Source organism: Styela clava, chromosome 13 (genome assembly GCF_964204865.1).
Source record: "Styela clava chromosome 13, kaStyClav1.hap1.2, whole genome shotgun sequence".
In the NCBI taxonomy this organism is placed as follows: domain Eukaryota; kingdom Metazoa; phylum Chordata; class Ascidiacea; order Stolidobranchia; family Styelidae; genus Styela; species Styela clava.
The window spans coordinates 5,577,933-5,589,459 of NC_135262.1; the positions used below are offsets into that span (position 1 = coordinate 5,577,933).

Consider the following 11,527-nt stretch of genomic DNA (forward strand, 5'->3'; position numbering starts at 1 on the left):
AATTTTTTGTGGTGCTTGTAGCTTCTTCGTGAGACTTCAGTGTTTAATGTAATAATGCTGGTACTTCAAACATTAACTGACGCATTTTACCAGTGATACTGTTGTAAAACTTCAGTCAATAAATGTTTGAGTAGCTTTTCACCGTCTTCAAATCTGTCATAAGAAACATACTTTGATGCAACCTATATGAAATGGGAGGTTGCGCGCAACAGTAATAAAGTCAAATAAACAACATTTTTCGTCCTTATTCCATCATAAATATTGGCCAGAGCTTGACAGTCCTGTTTAAAAATGAAAAAAATTTCTGCTGAATAGATATTTTATTTCCAAATCGATAAATTCAAAAAAAAATATAGATATTGTTTATTTTTATCAATTTTACTGACTAGCACAAAATTATTAATATGATTTTCCCGTAATTCTTCCTTTAAAAAGGAATAAGCCATAAATTTAAACTGCATTCCAAATCCTCGTCTATGTTTTCTTTGTTATAGTTCTTGCAAATGGAAAGGACTCATGAAATAACCTAAATAAATAGAGAATTTGATGTAAAAGTGGATTATTTATTATAAAACAATGTTGATAACTGTATTTCTACTATTACATCACAACGGCTGTTTAATCTGATGTAAATCGAACATTACGACTGTATTAAACCGGAAAGTGAGCAGACAAAAATTGTAAAATTATTGTTTAATTGTTTTACGTTAATAAAATTTATAATAGGTGTGGATACGCGTATGGAATATCCATTACCTTTTCCTGCTTTAGAAGGGCAATCGTCTATTTTATAGTAACGAACGTCTTCTAGAGCCTCCCTGAAACTGACTGCCTTTTTGTTCTCGTTGTTTCGACCACTGGAAGGTACAAGAGCAAGACAGGACTTTCCAGGAACAGCATTGGTTGGCTTGGTATAATTCGCCATCTTTGTGATTTCAATATTCTGAGAAAAAATCTGTTTGTTAACAATTGTCGTTATTAATTTATTAAGAAAGATCTAAAGATGTTAAATCGCTTTGACGTTGCAGAATTCACAGTATTGAATTCCGCGTTTGAGGGGCTTTGTGGTGTCTCGTCCAAACATAGCATTAAACCATCGCTAAGCAGTTTTAAACTATCAGTTAATTTGCCGGTTTCAACTTCCAATATATATCCGATATTATATTTTATTTCCAAAAAATTCAGCCATCCACTTTCATTATGATTCTTGACATGATAAACATATGTATATGCAGTCACAATTGTGCTATACAAATAGTTTCAAATAACAAATATAAATTGAAACATACCTCCGAACTTGGTGAGAGGTCATCATCGCTTGGCAATTCATTCTGGAAATCAAAAATAATGTTTTTGTCGAGTATTATTAATAGTAATACTCTACATTGAATTACACTGGCATTTCACTGAATTACATTACACTGACAATATCAGAGAATTGCTAGAAATTTATTTGGAATGAAACAAACGAAGATAAACTTACAGATGATTTACTTGATTCGTCAGTATCGCTGTCAAAATCATCCTGGGTAGACAAAAAGTATAGTTATTAAGATTTCATAAATTCAGCTTATATAATATAATATATGGCTTTATAAGTTTTTGGACAAGTACGTATTTCCGTTTATGTGACTTCGAAGCGCAGATATACTTTTTTCGCAGTAGTTGCAACGTTTAAATCTGGAGTTAGAATAACTTTGTCGGGGAATCGTTTGTTTTCAATTTCATTTGATTATGCCAACAGCGCTTTTTAGACTCCGATAACTTTTGTAACTTCAAATTTTGTACACTGCGACAGGTTGGTAAAGCAAACGTAATGATTCGCCTGGGTATCCCACATCCTACCATATGTTACATAGAATCATATTCTGATTTTTATGAAAGTGTTAATTCAATATTTACTTCGTAATCATCTTCGCAATCTTCATCGCCCAGTTTTTGACTTTCCTCATTGGACTGAAAACAACAATGAAAATATGTTTATGTGAGCATTTAAAAACTGTAAATTTTTACCTGTAATATATGTTGGGTTTCTGTGGGACCAACTATTTATCCCTCATGTGGATCCGTGTGCATATAATGCCAGGATGCTGTAGCAAGAATCAAGATAACTATTCTGAGTTTTCAAAAAGTAAGGGGTTAATTTTCGTCAATTGATCACTTTTCTCGTCAATTTGTTTATAAAACTCAAACATTTTACCTTTGATGTCTCATCATCTTGATGAGTGTCGTTAATTTTTTTCTTTTCTACTTTCTCATCGTGAGATTCCTAGAATAATCAAAATGCAATACTCGTACTAAGAAATCCTGCTCAGGCAAAATGTGTTGCGTGCAATTTAGGTTTAAAATTGAAATGTCTACCAAGGCTATACAGTGTTCGGAATTACGAAAATAAACATCACAAAAAACTGAATACCAAGTAATGCAAAGTCAGGCAAAACACAATTTGTGAGTGAGTTTATAGCTGCCGCGCTTATGCTTATTGTAAAAAATCCTAAGTCTGCACTAGTTTTAAATGCTACAGTTGCCAACAGGGCTTAGTCAAAATGCCAAGAACGCAAAGGCAATTTCGTAATATTTTACCAATTGATATTGGCGGCACGTTTACACATATTGTTGCAGATGCATCTCTATCTGAAACAGGCATAAAATTTAAATTATGGCTTTTGTCTATTGTTATTACTCAATCGCTCTCTTTTTAATAAGTCCAGCATTTCAAATACGGAGAAAAACTCACATTTGTAGCACTGGCAAGCTCATCAGTATCGCCAATTGGAGATGCCGATGGCAATGGAGATTTGTTCTCTTCTACCTGAAAGTAATTCATGAACGAGATTATTGAGATTAAATAAATTAAAAATTAAGCGATTTTGGGACGGTAATGGTTCATTATTGAAAACTTGTACAATTTTACCTCTTTTTCCATTTGTGATATTTCCTTGGAAGACATTTCCACATTGAGGTTGTCTTCGACGTTCTGAAAATACGGGTATGGTTTTGCATAAGGATTTATGTATACCATGCAATAACCATTGGATCTAGTTTATTTTACTACCGTACAAGTACTCCCGTAGTGTGTGTAACAGGTTAAGGTTAGGCCATAATTTTATTCCGATTTTCCTTATTTTAGTTCTATTACGATTTCGGGGGGTGTATCTGTTAGCCAAGGGATTATACCCCTGCCCATAGTAATCAGTCCCTTTACACAACTTGATGTAAAATAGGCGAACAAAATTAGTTACCTCCATATTGATACACACACTTCTGGAGCGCTACCGCACCTAATCCCATACTCATCCACGACCACTTGCCGTATGAATACCGTAGTTAGCTATATGTCAGCCTTCGTCTTACTACGGGATCAGTAATGAGTCCTAAACCCCAAGTCAAGTCATCTTCGTCTTCAGTCGAGTCAATCACTGAGGTAAATCGTGAATGACTTCAGCCTATTCTACATTATATGAATATGAATTGAAATATCGAGAACACTTTTTACTTCCGCTTTGCCAGTCAGCAAAGTATTGTTAGAATCTTCAATTGGAAATGGAGTTTCTATCGGAGCTTTGTCGTCAGCTACCTAGAGGTAAAATACGATGATGAGTGATAGAAACTTTGCCGGATAATTGCACGATTAAATGACTGGAACGTTGCACCAAGAATGTAAATGTTTCATAACAATGGTACTTGTGTAGTATGTGTACCAGGTTAGGGTTGAGCCATATTTTTTTCCGATATTCCTTAGTTTAGTTCTATTACGAGTTCGGGACTTTCTGTGTTAGCCAAGTGAGTATACCCCCTGCGCATAGGTTTCAGTTCTTCTACACAACTTAATGTGAAGTAGGCGAACAAAATTAGTTCCATATTGGTACACATACTTCTGGAGCGCCTTGGATAAATATATCATCATAGGTTACATACTGGGGTCTATACCAACTTTCTATAATCTATACGGTCTACATTTACCAGCAATAAAAGAATTTTAAACGTTGCGGTAAGTCTCAAAGTTTTTGCATTTTGGCTCGGACTATAGAAGAGGATTCATCGTTATTTAATACCTTGTTGTTGGGTAAAGAACGCGAGTTGCCATTGGAAGAAAATTCTGCTTCGTTGACTTCATTTTTCTTTCCCTGTGTGAAATTACAATCACAAGTATTATAAACTCAGCTATGCTTAAGTTATAGTGAAGAATAACCAGGTAATTCTCCTGTGTTTAATTTTGGAATTGTCGTATCATGAATATTCCTTACTTTTAGTCAATGAACGTCTGATCTTACTAATTTCCATTCGCAATATTGTTTCTATTGAGTTAAATGCTTTTAAAATTGCGCCTAACGCAACGTTCGTACGAATGTCTACTTATCGTGACCGTCAAACAAGAAACAAAAATTCAAAACACTGAATACCATTGTGTATTGTGGGCGCACTTTGCATATCGGTTCATCGTAAAAAGGATCGTATGCTCTTCTTTTAGTTATTGCATAAGTAACTTGATCATTTTCCGGTAGTTTTACCTCGGTCGTCTTAGATACCTGGAAAACATATTTTTAAAAATAAATAGCAATAATTTGAGCTAGAAAACTATCCCGCGAGGCTTGACAAAATAATCAAAACGGAAAAGCAAGTTACACTATTTTCAAATAAGAGTTGCATTTTATATGTTCACTCTAACATATTAACACATAATTTGTCACTCGGGATATGACTTCAAAAATAAAACGTTATTGGACACTCGAATGCGAACCATTTCAAACGCAGACTCTGCCTCAAATACTCGATTCGTGGTTTTAAGATTCTGCGACTTCTGACGTCAGGTTGAGAAAATTAACTTCGATCTCCAAAATAATTAAATTTTGACGACGAAAACTTTGGCAAAATACTGTGCACTTTTAAATTTTATTCACAAATGTTAGATTACCTTCGAACATTCGGTACTCCCGTAGTATGTGAATCAAGATGACGGAGACCGGAACGTAGTATGTGTATCAGGTTGGGGTTGGGCCATAATTTCAGGTACAAATACTACAGGAGTCACTTGGCTAGTCCTACTACGTTCCGATGCCTGCTATCTTGGTTCAGATACTACGGATGTACACATCATTTTGCTAAATTTTACAAATATTGACGGTGCCATTTCATAATGGGCATGTATGTATTTTCGTAACATAGAAACAGATTTAATATTGCATTTATGGTTTTTTCTTTTGTTACTAATCATTCTAACTCGAATTCTGAAAACAGAGAAAAAATCGTACGTTTGCATCGCTGGTAAGCTCAGTATTGAAAGCATCGCCAATTGGAGACGTAGCTTGTAAAGGAGATTTGTTCTCTGCTACCTGAAAGGAAAATATGATTGATTAGTTAAATACAGATTTGATGATAATCAGTTATTTAATAATCTATTATTAGATCAATATAGGATACAAGGGTAGTGTCGCGTTTAAGTAATATTATTTTATACGTTGCAGGCAATGATATACCAAAGTGTCAATCCCTGAAGCAAATTGGAATTACTGCGGACTGCGGCACCCAGTCTCATACTTTGTCGGCGTCATCCCCTCGTATAAATATGAATTGATATCGATTAAAACATCTTACATTTGCATTGCTTGTCGGCAGAGTACTTGCAGCTTCGATATTTCCAGGTACAGTTACCAAATGAGCACTTTCGTCAATTACCTACAAGTGAAATGTAGTCATGTGTGTTAGGAACCAAATATTACCGCGTGCGCAAATTCTGGCGGATTCGAATGTGACAATAGATTGATTCATAGAGTCGTTACATTATTATTTAAACCGATGTATTAATTTTCACGATTCTATGCTTCTATCCTACTTCTTAGCTTTAGCTTTTAGAAGTCACATTCACATAATTTGGCGATAAAAAAATAATAAAAATCACATTTTTAGAAGAAAAATATACTCACACCTACCTTCTCAACTTTTTGTTTGCCAACTGTATGATTGTTAGTCTGAGTTGATTTCTGATCAAGTTTCTGAAAAAAAAAGGTTCAACATGCATTTCAATATATGAGGTTTGATTGTCAACCAGGTTGTGTGTTTTATACAGGGCTCTTTACTTAAAGTCAACAAATTCAAATTTGTTTAAAATGTGATTCAATGTTTTTAACTACGTGCAAGATATTAAGTTCGTCGCAAGATATAAAATACGACTCCGATGAGTTTGAAAAAATTGTGACTTCAGTGTCTCATATTCAAAACAATATTTGATTGACATTATATCAAAATTTATTTTTCGATACCTTGGGTTTGACGTCATCTGCTTTCCCCATTGTCTGCAAAAAAATGTTATGACATGCTTCATTACACTCTCCGAGCAACGCCCTAGATAAGCTGCCACCGATATGTGATAAGATTGTAAAACTGAATGAGCATGGTTTCTGCTACGAAAAATGCCAAGTCACATATCTTCGTAATAATGCAAAGTCAGATTAATAAAAGACTCTTGGGTTGATCCTGAAATCGTATTAGAACGTCCCAATGAAAGTGGCAATATTACGAAGTGAAATTAATTGTATTGTGTCTCTTTTTCAACGAGTATGAAAGTAACCTACAGCAACCATATTTTACCGTTTAGCATTTTACTAAATTCTGTAGCTTCTGTAGGTAGGTGTAGATGACTCGGCCGTTAGCAAGATTTTAGTATGATTCATACATAATGTGATCAAAACCTCATTCAACTCATACACTGTTGTCAGACATAGAACGTAGAACAATGTCGAAAAGATATTATATCTAACATACAGTACTTACCCATATTTTTGAAGATGCTACAAATTGTTCCAATCTTTTAGCTGTGTTGATGAGTGAATGTAATTGTTGTTCTGTTTCCGCCATGTTGTCAATTTTGAAGTTGCTCAACGAGTCTCCAGATTGAGAAACTGCAGTATTTTAACGCAAATTAAGACAATTATCTTATATATTAAATAAACTTGCCTCCTGAGTCTACATATAATATCGCATATATAAAAAAAGATTTAGGATTTCATCTTACCTTTATTGCAAATATTTTCAGACGATGTTGTTCTTCCCAACAAGGCAGAATCTTCATTTATGTTCAAATTCATTTGAGACTGTTTTTCGTTTACAAAATCCAAACTTTTTTCGAACCATAATTTTGCCGAAGCAATTGATTCCAAATCACGAATCAATGATTTCTTCTGATCATCTAATTGTTCCATGAATTTTATCTGCAAAATTAGAAATAAATGAGATAAATAATTCACTTTCCAAATGAAATTTTTATTGTTGTTTTAAACCAATGCCCTGAACAAGGCTATATAACCAAGCAGCAGGTTGAAGTATAGATCTATAGAGTTAAGAATGATTACAATAATGGTGATTAGAATCGTCATAACCGAGAAACAACCAAGGCTGTGGAATCAGGGAAAATTAACGCCTCCTAGTTAAAGAAATTTATACTCCGATTTCGGAATTCTTGTTCAGCTGTGGACACCAGAGGAAATCAAATTTTGATTACAAATCTTGGCATATGAAAGCCTTCTTTGATACTGTTAGCAACGCTTTGTCAACGTAAATTTTTTTTTCGAGTATCTGTAAAAAACTTTGACTTCTATTACCGCTATGAAAACATTCCAAACTCCGACTACATGTCACCAAAATAAACCTTTGCATTTTCGTAGTTTTCAGTCATAAATGCTAATAGAATAAAACTAGTCTTTCTTAGCACTTTTAACAGAATAAATATTTCTCAGGTTATTAGTGGTCTGTTTAGGCAACAATTTCATGAATTTAGTATCTTCCGACGTACCATGTTGTCGTCTATTTTTTTGCTCATTCCTTGACAAGGAACGTTTCTTCCCATATTGACAGACTCGTCCCCAGACGACGGCAATATTCTAGTCAATACAGGTGGAAGAGACATTGATGTCGCATCATGATCTTGATCTTTTGAACTTTTCGAATCTGAAAGTTCTTTGACAACTTTGTCTTTGGTAAAACTTCTCTTTTGCGAATCAGCGTTAGAATGAAGTTTTGAAATTTCTCCGTCTCCTCCACTGGCGAAGTCCCTGGCGAAATATTAAGAAATTTTTGATATATTTTTTGTACAAACAATAAATATATATATATATATATATAGCATTTAGGATGAAATTGCATACGATCGATTACTCACTAATTATATATGAAAAAAATTATCAAACTCAAAATGATATTTTTGCGTGGAATTTGTAGAATAGCGTATATATATTATATATTTTTTCTTGCTTTGAATGAGTGAAGGATACTTGCAGCTCAATCATTTTTGCAAATATCTTTAGAAAAGGAAGTCAAGTAATGAGCACGCACAGGGTTATTTGGAAGCAAATATAGATGGATTTAGAAAATAAGAAATACAATTTTGTCGAAATTCTATCTAAATATGGAAATGTCAGAAAAGATACGTAATGTCTCTGATTCAAAGAATCTTTTTTAACCTTGGCGATTTAGTGCCAGGAATTCCAAGAGGTGGGAGCGTATTTCCACGTTTTCCGTCATTGTATCGCTCATGATCAATATAAGAAAGTGTTTCTTTATCATCAATTGTACTAATCTTGTCAGATGACTTTTTCGAGTGCTGTTGGTCACCCAAATTCGATTTATTTCTGCAAATAATAACTTTTATTTATTCTCTTCTATGAACCCATTTATTGCTAATGTGGTAAATATAACAAAATACCTAGAACTACCGATCGTGATTTCGAAGAATAATACGAACAATGCTGGGTTAAAGTTTTTACCATAAGGGTATCGAGTCGCGTCCGATATTGAAAAAGCCAGTCTGGGTCAGTCTTACTGGCGGTTATTTGATGAGGCCCCCGTGCCATTCCGTTTAGATAAGCGGGGCTCGAGGCTATCCAACACCGAATAAGAACCTAAGGCTTTGTATTATGGTATTTTCACTTTCGGGATCCCATTGATATGTTCTGAAATAAACTTCCCCCTTTATTCACGAGCTAACCAAGCAACCAAGCAGTAAGGTTTAAGTTACCCGTTTCCAGAATAAAGCTTCTCGGCCATTTCAGATCCGATATCGTCCTGATTTGCAGACTGTGAAGAAGTCTTTGAAGAAATCTATCAACGTTATTTAAGAATGAAGAATAAACAGAAAGTAGAATAAGAAACCCCGTGGCAGTAATAAGATGAAACAAGTGATATGGACTGAATTTAGCCACAGAAATCCTAAAATGTCAATATTATTTCAAATAATTCAATATAACGTTTTTACCTTTCCATCACTATGAATTTCTCTGGAGATTTCCTCGTCACCGCCGTTTCCAGTCGAAGTTTTACAGCAGCGAGCGAATGTCTAGCAAAAGAAATGGTCTTTTTGTTAGTTTTTCCTTACCGCTAAAAAAGCTGTATACAAGAAGTCACTTAGGTAGAAGAATAACGTATTCAGGAAACAAAAATCCTTACAACTTCTTGTATCCTGGATTAGATTACGGGTCTGAGTTTAATAGCCAGCTCAAGGCTCAAATCCCAAATCTCATACCAGCGGTGTCAATAGTAATTAGATAACCATACGAGGCAAATGTAATCAAGTTATTTAAAAAAGATGTTTACAAACGTCTCACCAAGATTTTGATCGTCTTCCTTACTCCCCGACCAAACCATGATGCAAACGCATATACGCATTGTACTGCAGTCAAATAAGATGAAGCCTCATCTTGTTCCTGGAAATAAGAGATCAAGATTTAGTCCAGAAATAAATATCCTGCCTTCATTTTTAGATACATACACGAACTCATAGAGGCTGGGAACTGCTGGGGTTTAACATGATTACCGGTTCGATATAGTTTCTTTCAACATAGGTGAGGCGATGTATGCCAGGGTCGTCCAACCTTTTTGGCCGACGGCCACATGAAATTTACTAATAAGTGGCCACTTATCATTGTAGTTTTGTTTTAGTCTTGATACACTGACTACAGGTAAATAAAAAAACAATAAAACTGTTGTTTCCCAACCATTGATGGGGCGCTATCAGTGGTTATTCCCAAAAGTTTTGCAAAAAACAAGCCAAGACGCTTGATCATTTTCATCACAGCTCTCAACATATCAATGCCCATAGTCGTGCCCCTAATTGGGACAATGGCTGCGAACTCTTCGGTAATTTCAAAATCATCATTAATTAACTCCACGCATAAAGAGCAGCAGACTTAATGCCAGTATTTTCGTCAAGCGTCAAGGAATACGATGAAAACTTTCCTGCTTTTGCAATTGAAGCTTCTGCTATAGAATTCCCAAGCTCTTCAACCCGACGAGAATCGTCTGTCTTGACAGGCTTATATTTGCAAACGCCTCTTATGGCCCGCGGGCGACTGGTTGGACGACCCTGATGTATGCCAAATTAACTAGTGGACAGGAATCTCCGATTTTATTATTATCTGTGATGCTTACATAAGCATCGCTATTTTCGAGTATGGCCCATGAGGCCATGATAGACTCTAAGTCTGATTGAAAAAAAACGCTCCGTACACCTCCGTCGCAAATGTACTTAAATCGATTCAGACAGGCGATGTATCGCGATTTACAGAGCCGGTCATAACTATTGCGGCACCCTATGGGAAAGGAATTGCGAGTGTAGGGATATATAGCAAACATGCCGACATATTACAACGCTATTTCCGTTTGGTGCATATGCTGCACTGAATTTTTAAAACTATAATTAACCCCTATACATATGAAAGAGAAAGCGAGACTTTTTCGAAAATGCCCTAGATTAGATCATACCAGAAAGACGAAATCATTTATATTTCACTTATTACCTACGTCCTACGCAATAGTTAACCCTTCTTCCGTTGACCATTAGAAACTATTTTGAACATGGCCATGTTAATTAAGGGTTACTAAAAAGTTTTCCTCTTCCATCTGTTTTTTGTAATATATCGAAGTGTTATTTAGATATATGAAGTGCATGCTGTCTTTGTGCATAACTCAATGGCTTGAGGTCGGAAGGATCAAACTGTTATTAGAATTAAATTCCGGTGTAGAACTCTCTCGACCCCTTATCAACCCACTGCAATGTTACCATCTCATATTGGTACTTATAGTAACCTGTATGAATAAGATTAAATATCGGTCTTAAATATTGAACTATTTAAAATAAATTTATATTAAAAATATTCAACGGATTTTTGAAATTGGCTCCACGGGGCCTGATCATAACTTAATCAACACTTTATTAGAATTTATGGCGATAAATTCCAATGATATCTCAACAAGTCACTCACTTGGTGAGGCAATTTCCGAAATTTTCTGCCTCGTCGCTTGCGGCCACATGATACCCTGTGTCCCTCGCCGTCATGGTCCGTCGTGAAACCGACTTTATTTCGCCTAATAGGCATCTTTGATAGTCAAATCAGCGCATATAGAACAAGTCTTAATACGCTAAACTCAAATGATATTTCGCGCAAAATGGTATTTAATTCAGTAAAACATCTTCTTTGTTGCGTCATAAAAGCTCAAAATGTAATTGACCCCGAGCAGCAAAGATAAATCTCGTTTA

At 35.1% G+C, this 11,527-nt stretch overlaps 2 protein-coding genes across 2 annotated transcripts in view; both read right to left on the reverse strand.

Annotated features, from left to right (window-relative positions):
• LOC144431367 (uncharacterized) overlaps nucleotides 1-11,411 on the reverse strand; it is a 48,821-nt gene extending 37,410 nt beyond the window's left edge. Inside the window, exons 1-4 of the mRNA XM_078119406.1 lie at nucleotides 11,253-11,411; nucleotides 9,597-9,695; nucleotides 9,248-9,328; nucleotides 9,011-9,093 (exon numbers count right to left, since the gene is read on the reverse strand). Of these exons, the coding sequence (XP_077975532.1) occupies nucleotides 9,011-9,093; nucleotides 9,248-9,328; nucleotides 9,597-9,695; nucleotides 11,253-11,366 (377 nt within the window). The 5' untranslated portion in view covers nucleotides 11,367-11,411. The remainder of the gene's footprint in view (nucleotides 1-9,010; nucleotides 9,094-9,247; nucleotides 9,329-9,596; nucleotides 9,696-11,252) is intronic.
• LOC120332204 (uncharacterized) lies at nucleotides 398-8,936 on the reverse strand. Its single transcript, XM_078119370.1, has 19 exons — nucleotides 8,923-8,936; nucleotides 8,457-8,624; nucleotides 7,790-8,048; nucleotides 7,013-7,208; nucleotides 6,772-6,899; nucleotides 6,261-6,293; nucleotides 5,931-5,993; nucleotides 5,596-5,676; nucleotides 5,253-5,333; nucleotides 4,404-4,529; nucleotides 4,056-4,127; nucleotides 2,915-2,977; nucleotides 2,738-2,812; nucleotides 2,201-2,269; nucleotides 1,903-1,956; nucleotides 1,484-1,525; nucleotides 1,290-1,331; nucleotides 757-943; nucleotides 398-526 (listed from the first exon to the last, which is right to left on the reverse strand). Exons 1-19 carry the CDS (start codon nucleotides 8,934-8,936, stop codon nucleotides 489-491), a joined length of 1,791 nt encoding a protein of 596 aa, XP_077975496.1. The 3' UTR covers nucleotides 398-488.
• Nucleotides 11,412-11,527: the final 116 nt, after the last annotated feature.

Coding starts and splice junctions, on each gene's coding strand:
- LOC120332204 (XM_078119370.1), bottom strand. Junction 6,900..7,012: donor TGAAAATATTTGCAATAAAG/GTAAGATGAAAT, acceptor AAAATACTGCAG/TTTCTCAATCTGGAGACTCG. Junction 1,526..1,902: donor ATTGCGAAGATGATTACGAA/GTAAATATTGAA, acceptor TTGTCTACCCAG/GATGATTTTGACAGCGATAC.